This window comes from Haliaeetus albicilla, chromosome 16 (assembly GCF_947461875.1).
Source record: "Haliaeetus albicilla chromosome 16, bHalAlb1.1, whole genome shotgun sequence".
Lineage (NCBI taxonomy): Eukaryota > Metazoa > Chordata > Aves > Accipitriformes > Accipitridae > Haliaeetus > Haliaeetus albicilla.
In genome coordinates this window covers 33,064,292-33,083,745 of record NC_091498.1, presented here as the reverse complement: position 1 = coordinate 33,083,745, position 19,454 = coordinate 33,064,292, and the positions used below count along the sequence as shown (strand labels likewise).

Genomic DNA, 19,454 nt, shown 5'->3' with positions numbered 1-19,454 from the left:
CGGGGGTCAAACAAGCCTCCACCAAGCTCTGCAACACCATGGCTAGTTGATTTCAGGTTCTGAGCTGATAAACAAGTATGTTTGCAAGCCTGGAGTTTGTTTAGTTCTTGCATTATTTATATCATGGTCCTGCTTTTAAGCATTAACATACCTAAGTTGCCTTGGAGTTAATAAATGCCCAAATCAGGCCTTAAGGTTCTTGGTTTTTTTTACTTCATGGCAAACCATATTCATGCAGGTGGAATAGCTTGCTGTTTCCACTCAACCATATGAACGACTGTCTTGATTCCTCTTTGCCCCAATGCAATTCTAACTATCACCTAGATGTAACCATGTAAGAAGAGTTCTGTTTTATAAGTGTAAACAGGAAACACCTGAAGGAAAGTCTATTCAAATCATTCCAGAGTGATTAGTATGTGATGTTGCTGAGAAATTTAAATATCCACTTGGAATGAGTCAAGTTTTGCTGAATTACCTTGTGTAAATTTTTGGATGTGGTTAGGAAAAAATGCTGGAGCACTCCATACACATACTGGCTCTGCATTAACCTGCTTCCTCTTGTATAGGAGTTAACAAAAACGCTGGATGAGATTTCAGAGCCCAGAAATCACCTTACGGAATGGAGGCCAAACCAGACTCTGGGTGGAGTAGGATGAATTAGGGGCATGAATGCAGCCCATGGACCACAAGGCTTGTACCCAGGACAGTCAGAGAGCCTATTACCTGAGGACTGAGTCTTTCAGAAGAACTGAGGTGACGATGATGGAGCTGGAAGTGTACAAATACTTTAATTTGTGTACCCTTTAGATTCAGGTGTTGCTTCAGTGTGAGAAGATCTGTAATAGCACATCTTGGGAGGGTGAAAAACAACTGCAGACTCTGAAGTAGCTGAGTTTTGCATGATATTTCTCTTATTATGAAGAGTTTCAGATGATCTCATAGGTCTTGCATCTAGCACCAGCTAAACCTTTGGTACTTTTTTTTGATTTATTTAATTCCTAGTAAAAGTGAAAATATCTTTGGTATTTTGAAATGCTTTCTGCCCCTTGAGGAAACAACCTTGTCTTCACAGTAAGATGGGCTTACAAAAGTAAAAGCAGTAGTTCCTCCTGCCAGTCTTAGTCTTGTCTGTTTTAGCAGTACATAGGCAGAAGTTGGCAAAGCACGTTAGCCGTGATAGGGCTGGGAAAACCAAAGTTGGTTCCATGAGATCTTGGAGAAAGATTAGTTCAAGAAGGTTATAGTTCTCTTCCAAAGACTGCTAGAAAGCATTGCAAGTGGCATGTATCATTCCTTCTAATTCTTAAATACTTAGTTCATTGGGATGAAGCGTTCTTATGGATCCTGGTCCATCCTCACAGATCCAGGTCATGGCCTGAGCAATTCTGGCAAATTTACATAGCAGCCCATCTGGTAGTTAAAGAGCCTTTCTGGTTATACACTTTAGGAAGGATGGTGAACACTTTACTTGAATGCTGGGCTTTATAATTTGTTGGTGGGAGCATCTCTTCTTGAAGCGTTTAGTTATATTACAGTAAATGAATAATTGACTGCTGTTTTGCTTGAAAGCTTGCTAATATCCCATTTGTTTCTGTAGCTTACTGGAGGTTTTGGCTGTGTGTCAGCGTTGTGTATGAGCTCTTCCTCATCTTTATACTCTTTCAGGTAAGTAACTTAAACCTCTAATTACTAAATGCCAGTTTAATGTGGATATAAAATCCTTTGTGGTGTTCTTTAGGATTCTCGCGGACTACAGGATATGCTCTTCATTTTTGTGAAATCAAATCATTGTGCTATTTAATGAGACTTCTAGGTTGAGGAAAAATTACAATTTTACAAAAATATTTCACCTTGTCTAACCTCCAGTTAGTCTCAGCCTAGGTTAGACACCACAGTGCAGTGTTCTTAAATGAGTTGATGAGAAGTCAGAGTTCTTTAGATCAAACAATCAGGAGTTGATGCTTCTAATGTTTAGTCTCTGCTCTGCTGGACTTTGTGACTTGCTGAAGTTGCATACCACCTGTTAGTTTCTTAGATCCTACAGGTTGTAGGGTGAATTCATCTTGTTCAATCTTTTGAAATACTTTTTACCTTGAATGATAGGTGCTTTGAACATTTTTTCAGTTTATTGCCAAAAATTCACAAAACTTAATACACAATTTTGTGTAGTGGCAGCAAACTGAGGATGATGTTTTTTCTAGAAAGACATGCTATTGGTACTTTCAAATAAAGTACCTTATTTTTTACCATATTCTTGTCCTTTAGTAAACTGAGAATTTTCCCCTGGCTTTTACAATTCTATGACTTCTCAGAAGTGCAGCAGTTAAAGTAAAATATTTTAAGATAAGCAAGAGCAGTAAACCTGATGCTATTAACAAAGCCTTTGTGCTCCTATATGTATACTTACACCACTGCAAATCAAGTTTGAGTGCCAAGAAAGAGCTCGAGAATTTAAAGGAGATTCATCCTTTCTTCAGTTACTCAATCCAATTGTTGCAGTCATCTCCTCAGGCAACAGCATGATTTGAAACCAAAAGCAAATGTAGAGGTACTAGAGGTAACTGTCCTGTCAGACAGCTGGCTACTTTTCAGATTTAGATTCCAATTAGAGTCCCCAGTTGTTCATTGTCAGATAGGTCTTTCTTGCTGACATCTTAGTAACATTTGGTGCTCTATTTTAAAAGGGTTGTGCAAGTACCATCACATACTCATCAGGTAGCTTTAAAAAATCATTTTAGATGAGAAGGATGAGGAACATGTTTTTAAAAAAAAAAAACAACGTTTTGCCTCTAGAGGCCAAGTGAGCTTGGAAGAAGTGGGGCTGGAATTCAGAGGTGTCAGGATCTGTCATCTGTCTTCTGTTGGAGTAGGGCATTTGCTTTGCAAACAAGTTTTTAATATTGAGCACACCCTTTCCAGCTAATCAAAGATTTCCTTTGGCTCCAGCATTTCTTGTTCTGCTTGGCTTTCCTGGAGCCTCCCCAAAAGTCAGTGCCAAGCTCTCTTAAGAACACAAAAGTGTCTATTTTTTTTCTTTATGCTTGGCTCATTGTTTCAGTCAGCAGCTGGAATGTGTCCACAGTAGATCAGTAAACAACAGTGTGAGTTTCTGTCCCGTTGATGTAACTTGGGGGTTCAGCGTAAACCCTTATGCAGGGCCCTAATGTCTCATTAGGGTTTCTTTCAGGCTGCCTGTCCTGCTTGGAGGGAGTAGAGTTCTGACCCTTTCACAGGCATGAACAGGTCTGTCTTGCCTTTTTTGTTGTTATTCCTCACCACTGAGGAATACTTACTCAGTTCCAATTTATTCTTATGTTCCTACTGTTTCATGTCACCTTTTTTTTTTTTCCAGGCATCCTTGTAAATGATACTGCTGATTAGCTGCAGTCAGACTGAATAATATGTTTCATTTTTATTTGATAGTACCGTTGTAGTTCTGAATTCTCATAGAAAAGCCTGGAATTGTGTTGCTTTCCTCTGGTGGTATATTATGTTACCAGCCATTTAGTTGTTAAGGACACTAGCTAGCTGTTGCTCAGCTCTTTACTAAAAATACATTATTACTTTGCACAGGTTTAAATAAGGTTAAAATTATGCTGAGTCCGTAAGTGACTAAACTTCCCTAAAAGCAAATACAAGCTCGCTCATAGTTGAAGTTTGTCTTACAGTTAATGTGACTTTAGTGGTGTTATTCTGTAATGTTTTTATTATTGCTATTAACTAATGTTGGCCTTGCCCTGGCTTTTACTGTCTGCTAGTCTGTCATAGATGTTACATTGCTTCTGTTGTAAAACATTGACCACAACAGTGAGCAATTTCATTGGAAAATACTTATTCAGCAAATGTGTGTCTGAGTTACTAGTAAATTTGGTCACTGTTTATAACTAATATTTTGACAACTTCTTCCTTGCTGTTTGCTTCAAGTTTACCTGTGCTGCTAGTGGGACCTTTTGAAATGACTGTTTATTCAATGAGTGGCACTAATTTTTTTCTGCCATGAAATGCAGTGCAGTTCTCGACTTTCTGTAGCTGAAGTGAGCTGAGCACACATGTGCAACTAATCCTGCTAACAGAGCACCTAATCGGTGTGCTCAGTCTACTGGTGTTTGCATGTACTGTGTTTCGTTTGAGCTGCATGTTTAAGGTGCTGCTGGATCTTTCCCATTCTAGGAAACCAGAAGGTCACCAAAGCAGGAGATGCAGCCATTAAATGAGTCTTTCCTGAGTTACTGGCTGCTTTTTCTTTACCCTCGCCAAGCTTGAGGAGAGGAGAGGAAGGGCAAAAGGGTCAGTGGGAAGGATGAATTGTGTGCCAGTTCGAGTACTAAGCTTTTGGGAGGGAGGGGGCATACAGGAGTGGCTTAGGAAACAGAGTTAAGTATCTCTAATTTTCATCTTTAAGAAATCTTAAGTTCATTCTGTAGTAATTTTTTTTCCTTAATACTTAGCATTAGAGGCCTGGAAGGTCAGGTGTATATGCTGTGTGGTGCTTTGAGGTCTGGATATATTTCAATAATTGTTCTGCAACAAATTTGAAAAAAACCCACCCATTTGAAGATACAATGTTGATCTGAATTATCTTTGTACTTTTCTGTGCATTAATACTTACTAAGAGGGAAACATGGGGTTTGTGTTCCTTTTGCAGACTGTACAAGATGGCAGACAGTTTATGAAGTACATTGATCCACATTTAGGTGTTCCTTTGCCAGAAAGAGATTATGGTGGCAACTGCCTTATTTATGATCCTGGCAATGAAACTGATCCATTTCACAACGTCTGGGTAAGAAACACATAAAGTTACTTGCTAATGAGTCTGACTATTTTTTGGTAAAAGATTGCTTAATTGAACTCTTAGAAATGCAGTCATGAGTCTGTCTGAGTCTTGAATGAGAGAACAGGTCATGACTGACTCTTTTAGCTTCCTTATTTCTCTTCTCTTGACCTTTCCTGTTGATCAGATGGAGATGTGTGTCTCTATCCTAATTACATTGCCCAGGAGAGAGGGTAAACTGCTTAATAACCCTTGTTTCTCAGATTATTGGTGTAAATCTTTTCCCCTAGGAGTCTGGGTTTATTTGTGTGCTTAAAGAATCTTCTACTTATGGTCACCTTGAGGCACAAAGTTCAAAAGTTGCATGTTGCCAAGCAACCCTTAAGTGGCACTTTTCTGAATACCAGAAACTGTCAGGTTATTGTTTCTTGCTGTCAAACAGAAGACTTGAAATTCAAGGGCAAAGGAATTCTGATTATTTAGAACTCCCTGATTGCATGAAGCTACTAGTGCTTGTGTAGTGAGGAGCACTGAATCCTTTGCGTCTTCAGTGCATCAGGCGCTGGGATAACTGAGAGCAATTACAGCTGTCTTTTTCTAGTTTTGCACCAAAACTAGGAGGAGGAAAGGCACTCTTTGCCCAGGGATTTATGGTGGCAGGACTGATAAGATTTAAGAAGCTCTGCTAGATACAAGATGGGGGTCTGATGAAGAAATACATGTTCTTGCTCTGGCTTGAATGTGTTCTGCTTCTGTCCCCTTGGAAGGCAAGGAACATGACATTTAGCATTAAAAAGGTAGTCTCTGCTTTATCAGTACAATCCTAATTCCAGTTTCTGCCCCTTAAAATTGTGGCTTCGCTTTGAAGATAGCTTGTTTGTTCACTGTATTTGAGAACAAAGAAATTCATAAAATGCATCTAGTATTTATATGTGAAACAACTGAAGCTTATTGCTGCATTTTTCTTGGGGGGGGAAAAAGTAAGCCTTAAGAATGGGTTATTGTTTATAATGCAAAGTGACCTACACTCTCTTCTTGCTTTATAGGACAAACTGGATGGATTTGTTCCTGCTCACTTTTTTGGCTGGTACCTGAAAGTAAGAATAGGTCTTCTGTTGCATTTCTGTTACAGTGCTATTCTACTTATAAAGCTTGACTGCTTCTGTTTTAGTGATGCCGGTCTTTGTGATCAATTGTATTAGGCAGTCATCTGTGAACTAGACTAAGTGTTTGTAATACATGAAAGGCGCTTCCCCCCCTGCCCAACCCTGGCCCCGACCATGTTAGGTCACCTCATTTCTTTCCAAAGTAACATTACATTGACAAGCTCCCTCCTCTGCCATAATTCATTCTGAGGTCAGATCAATAAAAGCAAAAACCTTTACTCCTGTAGCAAGATAAATGTTTGAATGACCTATGAGTGTAGAGAGTATGGGGAAGACAGTGTTTAGAGAAGGCAGTGAAAGCCTACTGTTACCCAGACACAAATGCGTGATGATATACTACTACTATTCTAAGGCAGGCTTTTCCCAGTGGCATCTAAATCAGGATTTTAAATTGTTAACAAGAATTAAACCATTACCCATTTACTTTCCTAGTCAGTATCAACCAACTGTGGAAGGAATTCCAGTTGTGCTTGTCTGGCAGAACACATTCAACACAAGTTTTGCTGATTACTTTGGCCTAAATATTAGCCTTTTTTTAACCTGAGCAAACTTACTAGCTAACTTTTATTTTGCCCTGCACACCTTGGTTGGTTTTTTAAACTTAGAAGACCACCATAAATAATAAGCTGAAAAAGCTCAGGCCGTTTTAAAAATAAGCTACAACTGTTGTTTTGGTTTTCCACTTCGAAAGTGCAGATGTCTTCCTATGAGTGTTTTGTTTTGGTCTGTTTCCCCCCGCCCCGCTCCCATAACCAAAAGATGAGTATGGTAGCCTTGGGGAGACTTTGATTTCAGATCAACTTGTCAGTGGCTTGCTCTGTTAGTATACAGAATTGTACATTTGGAGAAACTTGGATCTTCTTCATCCAAGAGAATTACATCAGAAACTTAAATATCAAAACAGCATTTCAGTTACATTCTGTATTTATTTTTGCAAATAATGTCATACTGAGGAAAAAATGCCAAAATAGTGAGAGCCTGGTAACAAGACATAAGGGGAATAGTAACACATTCCTGAGGAACTAGAAATCAATATGCCAGTCTACTCAGTCAAGCTATTATCTGTCTTGGTCTGGAAGAAGCATAGTTTTTATTAAAGACACTGTTCCTGCAGAAATGCTTGAGATGGTATGTTGTCTTGTCAACCTGCAGTCTGATTTGAAGAGCCCAGCATGCTCCACAAGGTGTTTACTTCTGTGCTGCTAAGCTTCAAGCTTTCCTTCAAGTAAACTAGCTGCTATATTTCTTATTTGTCAGTTAACTTTTTTATAAAAAGCTGGAAGTTGAGTATGTTGTCTTCATAAACAGAGATGAGCATGTGTTTGGGTTTTTCCTTTTTTCTTTTGTTTTTTTAATCTGGTTTGAGTAACAGACTCTTAAGCTATATCTATCTCAAAGCACCGGAATGGCAATATTGAGAATTAATGTGCCTCATTCATCAGAAATTATTGTGGGCCTCCCTGTCTGGTTTGGATTTAGATCACATGTTGTCAGACTAATGTGTGATAATGCTTATTGTATTTTTCCATCTTCTGGTTGAGGCGATCAACACCAAGCTACATTTACTTCTGCAGAATCGGTACGAGCACATTTGGGGTTGCCGCCTTCCATCTAGGCATGCTGCTGAGGATTTGCATGCACAGTTGAGTTCCCAGGCAGCAGACCATATGTACAGGCTCTCTGTGCTCTTATCCACTTACAAATATGAAATAAAGTGTTACCACAAATCTCTTCCCTTGTTTTGAGAGTAAGCCCGGATGATATGTATGTTCTAGGACTGCAGCTCAGCTGAATTCTTATGCTGAATGTGGAAGAAGATGCTGCTCTTCAGTGCTCACCCTGACAAGCTGCTAGCTGGTATAAAGTAGACTTAGGTGTCCCAGCATAGTTAGGGCTGAGATTTAGTGCAGGTGACTTTTTTTTAAGTTTGCATTAAGTAGACTCTGAAAAGCCTTTTTTGAGCAGCATTAGAACAATGCTACCTGTGGTGGTTGAGCACCCAGTAATTCCATTCATTTAACTAACTTTCTTCCTTCTGTATCCCATCTTGCCTGCCTTTATTCTTTCACGTAATGGTATTAATGTCATCATCCATACTCTTCAGTGTCTTTCTTGTCTATTATGCTGCATACTTGATAAGTTTAGAGGCCTGTGAGCATTTGGCTTTACTAGACTATCACGTGATAAAAATAAGATTGTCATGAGTTTCCTGATCCTTTGCTGGATGCTGGAGACAAGATACTCAGCTGTAGAAATAACCAGTAAACAAAGCACACCATGTGTGTCCTCTGTGTTCAGAGTCTAGAAGGGTTAATTTCATATCCCTTATGTGATCAGTTTTAAAATTAGGAAAAAAGGTAATAATTTTTCCATATACTGTTGCAAAACTGTAAATCTGAGCAGTGCCTCTATCCCAGCTGAAACCAGGACAAGTATTTATGGAGTTCTCCTTTATTTAGATTTCTAAAAGGCATTAGTGCAAGTGGTGCCTGGTTCTACTCAGTCTGGTGTGCAAGTATTCATTTTTGTAATGGTTTTTTAGTATGTTGTGCAACTCTTGTGGATATTTGAAAGATTATTTTTTTCTCCCTTTATATAGACATTGATGATTCGAGACTGGTGGATGTGTATGATCATCAGTGTAATGTTTGAGTTTCTGGAGTACAGTCTGGAACACCAACTTCCAAACTTCAGTGAATGTTGGTGGGATCACGTATGTACTGCATAGATCATGATATATTTGTCTAAATGGAAGTATATATTTTAACGGGAGGGGGTAGGAGGTGGTGAGAATTAAATTATATCATATGCATGTGGCCAAAGATGTATGTGTGACTATTGCAGCTCAGGAGCATTGGTGCTTCTCTGTGTTGAGTTTGTAATATGTTTGTCACTGTTTGTGTAATTTTGCATGTTTTCAAACTGTTGCACATAGTTAAATACTTGTTTTGGTTCATTTCACACCAGAGAAAGAATCTAAAGCGTTACCTGAACATTTTCAAATATTTGGTGATGGTACAAACCATAAAATCTGAAATTAAGAGAAAGGTAAAACATTGTTTATAAAGTTTCAGATGGTGATTTTTCTTGCCTGTTAAAAAAAAAAAAAACGCAACGCACAGACTCAGTGCAATTTGTGTCCAGGTCTTCCTTCTGTGCAAACCTACCTTCACTGTTTTCTGAAAACAGTAAATATTACTGTGTTTACAATTTCTGGTGTGGCTTATAAAAAAGATTTTAAAAGATAAACATTTGGCCTTACTTGAAAAGCTGTATGGTCTTTGCACATGATAGTCTGTAGCCATTCTTGTCCTAAAATACTGCTTGTGTCTATTTTTTCAAGCCAGGGTGACTACTGTGATCTAGTAGTGTCTCTATGGGGAAAAAAAAAAACCAAGCTCTGAAGCTTAAAGTGACACTTTTATTTTCCTATGAAATGTAAATTGGTTATGAGAGCTATCAAAATTATCTACATTCAGGGCACACAGCTGTGGTTCTTAACATTATTTTGGCTTGTTTTTATACTTAAAGTACAAGCTCTTTCCCAAGCTTGTAATGATTTGCTACGTGGTTGTATTTATAAAAATAAATGCATTATGTATAACGACATCTAGCAAAGCTATTTTGCCTTCAAAAAAAACTTCTTACAAAATTAACACTCTGTGCTCCGCTTCTTTGAATGCGGAGGACAGCCAAGTTTTTTTCAGCTCAAGAGCTCCATCTCTAGAATTAATGCTTAGCCATAAAACAGAGCATAGGGAGAAATCACTTGTTTAATTTCACATCTTGAGCCTGGATATAAATAATTTCTTTAGGAGGCAGCCTGAAGCTTAAAGAGTATGTTAAGTTATTGGGCATAGTAAAAACCAGTCCATAGGAACCTGTTCAGATAGGGTTTTTTTGGTGTGTTTCTAAAGTTATCACTTAAGAGTGGAGCTGAGCTGAGAGTAAGTAGGAAGAAGTCTGTTTTGTAGCAGAATGAATACAGCAAAAGAGAATCAACAGCCATCACATGTAGAACACTTTTGCTTTATTTGAGTAGGCTTGGGTAGCTGAGATTCTTTCTCCTGACAGTTCACGCATCTCTATTCCGTGGGGATGTTCAGTCCTTGTGACTGAGAGTGTGTCTGTGTGTTTCTGTACCTATAGTATCTTCCCTTTTACAACCTTTCGTGTTTCTTCTCCAGCATCACTGTGTTTTTCTCCTTTCAGTGGATAATGGATGTGATCTTATGTAATGGATTAGGAATTTACTGTGGGATGAAGACTCTGTCTTGGCTTTCTTTGAAAACATACAAATGGCAAGGACTTTGGAACATTCCTACATACAAGTAAGTTGGTGTAGAAAGTAACTCCACAAGCAGTAGCATGGCACAAAGTTTGGGCCCATGTTAAAGATCTTGGTTGTTGAAGGGTTGTTCTGTTAGGGTTAATGTGAATTAAAGAATTCATGTGTGTTTAGATGACTCAAGTATCTAGTAACTTATTACTGCATGGAAGCTTGTTATGAGAGTTCTACTTGTCAATGAAATCGTTGATGCCTGATGTCTAGGAGTGAGGGCATCTTGTGGAAATGAGCTTATTCAATGAAATTGTTAAAGGCAATGCAGGAATCCAAGTCGGGATCATACTCCCTAATTCACAGCAAGGATCTATTTGGTCCTTGTGCAAATAATGCATTCCCTAGTAATCAGAACTTCATAGTAACTGGAACACTGAAACTTAAAAATTAATAAATCCCTTGTAGTCTTGTACCAGTAATGAACTGTCCTTTCCTGAACTATCATTTGCTGAGCAGAGCAGAACTGAGGAACTGCTTACTACAGTGGGTGTGGTATATTAAACTTTAAAATTATAGTCCAAATAACAGGCTTCTCTAACTCAGAATGTTAATTTCATTAAGCAGTAATTTTTATGGAGTAAATTAAGGCATTTTGCATATGTGAATTAGTTTCTCAAATGGAAATGTTAGTAGATGTCTCTTATGTGCTGTTTCTTAAAATTGCAAGAATGTGTTCTGCTTTTTTTCAGAGGTAAAATGAAGAGAATTGTCTTCCAGTTCACCCCGTATAGCTGGGTCAAATTTGAGTGGAAGCCAGCATCCAGCTTACGCAGATGGCTAGCAGTTTGTGGCATAATCTTTGTAGTAAGGAAACTTCTCTGTCTTTTCTCTACCATTTGATTTAATGTTTTGTAACACTCAAGCAATTGTGCAAATGGTAACTTAGGCTGAAACTCTTGACATGGTGATGTTTCTTTAGTTGAAGCTGGAAGAGATCACTTCTGAATCCTGCAGGATTCAGTATCTGTTTCCATGTCTCTGGTACAGTTTACAGATTCATTGCATAAATATTTGTTCTTGCTGAACAGTGTTGATTGGCAATGTAAGCAATACAAACTGTGATCTACTCGTAATTCAGCATGTAACTGCTTCTACCAAAAACATTGGCTTTGCATGAAAATGGCTTGTTTCTCTCAGTCTTAAGCAGATACATATCATAATTACAGTTAGAAAGGTCTGGAACCAAAGCTTTAGGCTTCTCTTTGTTAGCTTGGGGCAGCGCAGCTCCCAAAGTGCACAGTTTTGCCTCGGATAATATTTTTATACAGACTTTAATTCAGTTATCCCAGGTTATTTTTTTAAATTTTTGTTTCACTGAACACGTAGCACCTGGTGGTGTTAACAGTATCCAGTTTGAGCAGTTCAGGTAAACTAGCTCCCCCATTTAGACAAAAGAGAAAGTTGGCTTCTCCAGCAGCCACAGCAACTTGACAGTCTTGCCTCCATCTAGCCATCTGAGTGGCTGAGGCTATATTATGGGAATGTAACATCTTGAATTTGTAACTTCCATTTCAGAGTCACAGGTATCATGCACATGACACTGATAGGGAGGATAAACTTGGCAGTTTAAGTGCTTTTACCCCACTCCTGCCTTTTGTCAGCTGGGGGACTTTGGCCTTTGTGCTATCCATGGGATGTCACTTGGCTCAGTTTTGAGCAACTCAAACTTACTTCATTTCAGCAACTGTGAAGTTTAACTTAAAAACATGTGACACTTCTAGTGAATCCAGAGACAATGGGCATTAACCAGTTTCTGTATAACTGCTATGGTACAGGATATAAGTGTGTATTTTTTAACAGATGCTAGAACGGCATACCTTTAAGCATCTTGAAATAATGTGGAATATGAAAAATGGTGGTGGTTTATTTTGGGTCTGTCCAGTGAAGTTCCCTATTACAGTTTGCTGAGTGGGACACATTAGTGAGCTTGGCAAGCCACCACCACCTCTCTCTCTCTCATAATAACCCTGCATTTTATGCTGATGTCAAATTTCAGACCTGAGTGTGCTTCAGGAACAATGTGCTGTCTGTAAGTAAGTAAGCAGCATACAGCAGTGCCAGCAGTGAGTGCCAGGCAGTTTGCAAACTCAGTCAGTTGAATACAAGTTCACATCACCTGATTTCCACTACATAAAACATTTGCCAAGTTCACATAGCACAACAGACTTGCTGAGGTTCCCATAGTTTATAGACGTAAAGGAAATGTGCCTGCATAAATAAAATTAACATGTTTCTCCAAATGGTTACTGTGTGCATGCTCCCAACTTTTTGCACGCTTACGAAATTGGGTTTTAGGTGCTGGAGCAGATTTTGCAACTGAGAGATTCCATTGAATTTATACTAGTCCTTGGTATAATAATTTTTCTTTTAGCAAAGCCTAGCTTCAGCTGACAGTTTATAAGCAGTTTCAGGTATTGGCTTGCTCTTTTGGATTAAACAATGCTTAATGCCATTTGTTATCATTTCTTTTGAAGTGAGAAACTTGTGTCTACTTGCTCACTTAATCACAGTGCCAGGGCAGCTCACTTGAGAACATCTTGCTATAAATGTATAACCAATTCTCCTAAGATGGCTTTGGCAGTGATGTTTGCATAACTTTGTAAAAAAATGAACCAAAACCCAGGATGTACTGTTTATGCCTCTTGTTATTTTGGGGTTCCCTCAGTCAGATTTTAAATGATAGTGAAAGGACAAGTGGTTGCTTTCAGGATTTGTCATCAGTAGTTCTGCAGGTACTTCAAACTCCCAATAAACTTGTTCAAAATTAGAGGTAGTGCTTGTCCAGGTTTCTGTTGTGGTTTTTTTGAATACCTCTTCCAACACAGAAAAATTTAAAAACCCCAGCTGTTCTTGATCATTATTGCAACTGATGATAGTGTGCTCAGTAATACTGAGTAGGGCTTTGTGGTGTTAGAGAAATGGTGGGGGGATTCATGCAGGGAGAGAGGGAGATTCCAGGCTTCATTCAGTGAAGTCTTCTGAATGTAATTAAAATGTCCTTTTTCTCAGTTTTTATTGGCAGAGCTGAACACATTTTACTTGAAGTTTGTCCTTTGGATGCCACCAGAACACTACTTGGTCCTGTTACGACTTGTCTTTTTTGTCAATGTGGGAGGTGTGGCTATGAGGGAGATCTACGACTTCATGGATGACCCGTAAGCCAGTCCTCTTGTGTATATACCATGTCAAGCTTCACTTGCTTTATTTTGAATTTGCTCCAGCTTGTTGGCATCCATCTCAGGGAAAGAGTTCAGCTTCTTGGGGACAAAAAGACCTAATCCCAAAGCATCTACTTTGTGTTCTTTTGTTTTGGAGGTAAAATTCTGACTACATCTGGTTGGAGAACAGCTGTTGTTAAGGGCATTCTATGTGCACTGTTTTTAACATCAGTTTTTAATAAATGATCACTCTTTTGAGAATGTAATGCGTAAATTAGCTGGAGTGCCACTGGCTTGTGGGCAGAGGAGTACTGAACTCCACTTTCAGGTTGATAGCCAGGAACTACAGTCCTTAGACGTACCTTCTAAGGACAACAGGGCCCAAACTAAAAAAACCCCTTTTCTTAAAGGTGCTTCTTTTCTTGAGCATTCTTCCAACTGGTCCCTGGTCCTCTGGAGCTCTTGTGGCATCCTCTTGCAGATCAGAGGACCCTTTATAGCAAAGTGTATTGAAGGCAAAGTGCACCCATACACAACAGTGCATGTACTTTCAGACTGTTCCTACTTAAGCATCATATTTGTCCTTGCTGCTTTTGTTTCTGCAGACCATGTAAGACCTGAGAAAGCTTTGTTCTCAAAATCATGTTTTCTTTTAAGTTTTAGTAGTAATGTCACAAATTGCCTGAGCCCACATCTTAAGTCTAAGACAACATCTGGCTTCAAGGGATATTCATTGTCTGTCATTGACCAACACAAAAAGTGTCTGTGTTCAGAATTTAGGGTTCCAACATTCTATGAAGATCAGTTTCCCTTGCAAGGCTTTGACTCCTAGAACTGGGAAGAAGGGTCAACCCACATTGCTTAGTCGGATTTCAGGACATTCAGCAGTGGCAGGCTGCCCCTGCGTTTGGTGTCGGACCTACTGGTTTGGGACGTGCCTCCAACTCAAAGGTAAGAAGAGGTCTCTGCCTCTCGCTGGTGAGCTCCTCTCCTTAGCACCATTCACAATCTTCTGGTCCTTGTGTTTGGGTTGGAAAAACTCCTTTGCCCTCTGTTCAACCACATGGCATAACATTGAAATTTAGGAGAATCATCAGTCACTGGTGCCTCATTGCTGATTCAGTTTGTTGCCATTCTTTCAATGAGCTGGAGAAGTTAATCCAGCAAGCAGAGACTCATCCTGAACTGCATGTCTTCATCATTGCCACCACCACCTGCTGTTCTGTTTCTCTTGGTGGGTAAGGTGACTAGCCCGCTCACTTCTGAGGTTCATGGCTCTGCTTGATGCACCACAGAGATGACCTCACCAGGCCGTTCATGCAAAATGGCAGAAACTAGCATCTGGTCTTACCTAATATCTTCTCTGCGAAGGCTTTTGCAACTGGACTTCAATTCTGTTGTGCATTTCAGGTCATCCAAGCAGAGGTAATCTACCCCTGTTTTACCAACTTAGCTGGGTGCATTTTTACTTGCACATAATTTTGAATCAAGGAACCGTGCTGGATTCTTCCTGTTGTGTTGTAGGGAGAAGCTGCTGGGGGAGAGCAGGCTATACCAGAGGCTCCCAGCTAACAGCACATGAGAAACCTTCCTGACCTTTTCCTTTTGGAAATGCTCAACTTAACGGACAAAGGTTGGAATATTCCATTGACCCTCCTTGTCAGAAACATGGCTCATTGCCTTGTCTGGTAGTGATGAGACTGAGGTAAACTGATTAGATCTTTTCAGCTAACCTTCCAATATTTAGTCTAGAAAGTAGTGAAGTTCAAATATGAAGACTTTTTTTTCTTATTCAGGATTCTTAGTATCTGCAGACAATTCTTGATCTGAGCATGGTGACAATAAAGTATCTAGAATTGAAATAGTCCAAGAAGAGGGGTGGTTCTTGAAGCTGTTCTCCAGCTCTTACATACCACGCTGCTATTGTGATCGACATGCTGCATCTGAGTTCTTGAGGACTGGCTGTGTGAAATATTCCTGACCAGAAATGTCTTGATGTAAGAGTCCATGTAGTATTTGACCTTGTCATATCTTCCTGGTTCCTAGTCTTCACATCTCTTCCAGGGAGTCTGCATTGAGGCCGTGATTTTTAATCTCATTCATCAAATAAAAAAAGGACTTTTCTTTAAAATTTTTCATGAGCAGAAGGGCAGGAAACCAACTTTCTTCCTCAGCAGCTTTAGCTTCTGCACAGCTCTTCTGTCGGCGTTACCTTTAATTCTTTTGTCAGTGTGCTGTCATAAGCTAGTGAAAGAAAACAATAGCAAATGAGGAAGCAGATCAACAAAGCAGAAAGCTGACCTAGTCATCTGAATAGCTTGAGTTCACAGTGAGAGATTTGCTGTTTCATTTTTTCTCTCTATCCATGTGTTAAGGCTAGTTTCTGCCCATTTAATCTGTCATACCAGATGAACCACCTGGAGCAGTTTCTGAAGTCCTTTCATCTGAGTTGGTCTAGGCGGGATACTTTTCAAAATTGAATGCGCTCATCCCATCTGCATCATATTTTTTTCCAGTGTATTTGGATGATTTTGTGTAGTTTGAACTTATGCATTGGTGTCAAATATGACTCTCTGGCCTCATGTTTAAGAAACTGTGTGGCTTGTGTGCTTGACTTGCAATGACTCCCCTGGATTCAGGAGAGGGGAGAGAAGCTCTGTTTGCTCTCTGTGCTTAGATCCCTTCCCAGATACTGAGAATCCACGGGGATGCAGTGGAGCAGATAATGTCTGAGCAACAGGAAAACACCTGCTAAAGGAAGGATGGTCTCCCCAGTGCAGCTGCTGGCATCTGATGAGAAGAGGGGAGGAGAAACTGGGAGCAAATGTGTAGTCGCAGCTCCCTCTGCCCCAGCACTATCGGAGATGCCTGGGACCTGTTTGAATGTGTGTGAACTGGGCAGTATACCAGCTGGAGGTGGCAGGGTGTTGGGCAGGCTTGTTTCTCTGCCTAGCAGAGGGAAGCGTTAGCAGAGCAGCTACTCTCTGAGGAAATCCTAATCAGAGATTTGTTAGGTGGCTTCTCTTTCATCCACTGTGTGGCAAAACCAGCAAGAAAATACAGCCCAAAGAGCTTACATGGCTGTCACAGCACTTACTAAATCAGTGCCTCAGCCAGACAGGAGGCTATACATCACAGTGGTCATAGAGCAGACTAGAATTTCCCATTGCTGCAATGCCCTAGAAGTACTGCAGAGGTCATCTTAACATGTCCATCCCTCTCTCCCCAGCCCTCTGTAGATTTGTTATATCGCTTTGCTCCCCATCTCCTCTGTCGTGCCCCAGTAGTTCTGCCACTTTACACGGAATTCTTCCTGGTTGTGTTTCACTTCACATCTTACACTGTGGTAGGAATGGAATAACACAGTCAGCTGGACAAGAGAAAGGACCTGGTAGGAAGATGTACTTCAGAATACACTATGGTTAAGTGAGAGAGCAAGGCACTCTGCAGAATAGATGCGCCTTGTGATTAAAGCAGAGACATGTAGAATAAAGGCAGAATAAGGAGTAATAGAAGGCAAAAAGAACAGCCACCTTTAAGTTTAGTTGGTGGTGCTTCTATTTGCATGGTTTATCTCGGGCATCTTCAGAGATATAATGATCAGTTAAGGTAGTAGGTTTAGGGCTGACAGGAAGGTGCACCAAACTGCTTCTTTGTGTGTTTTTTAAGTAAAATACAATCCAAAGGCTGTTGAGAAAAGTTAGTTGTGTGTGCTTGCTGGTGAAACAGTTGGTGATTATGATGGTTGAGGGTATTTCTTTTCTCAAGTTCAGTCTTACTTGATTCAAATCAGTTGCATTTCAGGAAACATTTAAGTAAATCATGCCTTTGAGAAAGAAAAGGGAAAAAAAATACATAAAACTTCTAGTAGCTTTCTCTTGGTTCTTTCCTCTAATGGAAATAAAATCCCATTTTAGATTCAGAAGATGGGTGATGGAAGAACAAAAATTTAGTCTACCAAGCAGGAAGTTATATACTTGAGTCTGTACTGATGGATAGCACATCTGCATGCACCAGTGGTGCTGTGGTGGGCAGGATTTCAGTGCAATCCAATGCATTAAAAAAAGGGCTTGTTCTGTTGCCCAAACAGAATCCCATTTGATTATTGACACATGAATCGTCTGCCCTGTCAGGTCAGTAAGCTGTAAAAATGTCAAGTCTAGAAATGACATGAGCAGACCAGGTCAAGAAGTGGAGGATCTGGCTGGTTTAGATCAAGCAACTTACCTAGGCTTCTAGCAATAGGCTGTTACCTGTGAGGTTAATGAGGTTTCCTGAAAGGCAGCCTATAGGTATTTTGGTTTTATGTATTTGCCATGCAGGAATAGGTAACCCAAGAGATGGTATACTTCCAATCTCTCCTGCAAGTAGAGCCTCTGAATAGATGTCTTGATTCTACTGCAGTTTAATTTCTAGTGTTACTGATTGATGAGTCCTTCACTAGACTTGTACGTAGCACTGCAGCTTCTCACTGACTTGTCTGGTACTACTTAAAAACAAACCCTGGGGATTAAATATTAATCACGTATTTGCCCCAAGGTTGTGTTGTCCTAGAAGTGAAAGGCTGTCCTTGCATCTTTCATTATCTTGCTTGTTTGTTATTAAGCTTTCTTCTTTTAAAATCTGTTCAGAGATCATTAGTGACAGCTCATTGAGTACCTTTTTGGAAAGAGAGTAAGTTTCAGAATACAATTATATAGGAGTTAAATATGGTTACAGCAGTGTGACTTGATGTTTGCAGAGGAAATCTAGGAGCAGAGCTCCTATTTCATACCATACCCTGAACCTCAGCTGATCTCAAGCTGGTGAGATAATTGTTTGATGTGGATTTACCAATACCCTGAAAATTGGGATTCTTCCTTGCATCATATGATGATGTTTAACTTTTCATGTGTTTTCAGAGCCTCTGATAGGAAACTTAAGTAACATCAACGTGAAAGTCCTCAGCCTGCATAGCCGTAGTACATGTGTAATCCGAACTAGACTTTTAGAGTTGTGCCAAGATGAATTAAATTATTACCCCAGCTGTCTTTTTATGACTATTTCTCTGAATGCTTAACTTTACAACAATAGCTTTGTTTTATCTGTGCATTTATTTTGCAGGAAGTTCCATAAGAAATTGGGTCAGCAGGCATGGCTGGTTGCTGCTATTACTGCCACAGAGTTTCTGATTGTCGTGAAGTATGATCCCTATACACTCACGCTTTCTCTTCCTTTCTACATTACCCAGTGCTGGATCTTGGGGATTATACTTGTGCTCACCTGGACAGCCTGGCGTTTTTTCATTCGGTAAGCAGCATTTGATGGGCTACATTCAGGTTGAGCCTGGGTCTTACAGGGTAGATTGTTCTGGACATCCCTTCAACAGTGCATCTTCAAATGTATGCAGTCATTAGCCTTTAGTGGCTCCTGAAGATAGATCACAACACTTTTGGATGGCTACAGCTGCAGTGGTTTTCTGTAAGAGTTATTAAATAAGCAGGGAGTTTTCTGTGCATGATCCTGGCACTTTTCTTTCTGGATCAAGCCTCTGGTAGCTTTGGTCTTTGTGGGACTACTTGTGTTGGTGTTGCTGTAGAAGCAGGTGAACAGTTAAGTGCCTGACTGCACCTGGTCTTCCTCGATGAGTGAAGATGGCAGACAAGATCAGTGTTTTGGTTTTTCTGTGCTCTGAATTAGAAAAGACTAAAGTGTTTTACAGCTTCATTGCAAGAACAGTCTGCTGTGTTGCAATTGTCTGAGCTGTCCCAGTGTCGGCAACAAGTGAGCCAAGTTAAACGTGTTTGGTTTGGATGCTGCTCTGTGCAAGTAAATGAAAATCAGCTACACAAGGCTGAAAGAATTACACTAATCTATAGAGGAGGCCCAGTGCAACAGCAGTGGTTGCTCTTGTTGAGAATGCTGTTGTGTTATGCTTCTGAAAGAGGTGATAATAGCCAGACTACTAGCAAGAAACACAAATTTCAAGTGAATCGATGCCATCAGCAATTTTAGAAATTTACAGCCAGTAGACTCAA

The 19,454-nt window shown here is 39.9% G+C and overlaps 1 protein-coding gene across 4 annotated transcripts in view; it reads left to right on the top strand.

Moving 5' to 3' along the window:
- Positions 1–19,454, top strand: part of PTDSS2 (phosphatidylserine synthase 2) — a 43,080-nt gene that overhangs the window by 20,956 nt on the left and 2,670 nt on the right. For all 4 annotated transcript variants that reach the window (XM_069804416.1, XM_069804417.1, XM_069804419.1 and 1 more), the window contains exons 4-11: positions 1,598–1,665; positions 4,646–4,780; positions 5,818–5,868; positions 8,537–8,650; positions 10,150–10,268; positions 10,969–11,083; positions 13,289–13,434; positions 18,541–18,726. In XM_069804416.1, coding sequence (XP_069660517.1) covers positions 1,598–1,665; positions 4,646–4,780; positions 5,818–5,868; positions 8,537–8,650; positions 10,150–10,268; positions 10,969–11,083; positions 13,289–13,434; positions 18,541–18,726 — 934 coding nt within the window. The remainder of the gene's footprint in view (positions 1–1,597; positions 1,666–4,645; positions 4,781–5,817; positions 5,869–8,536; positions 8,651–10,149; positions 10,269–10,968; positions 11,084–13,288; positions 13,435–18,540; positions 18,727–19,454) is intronic.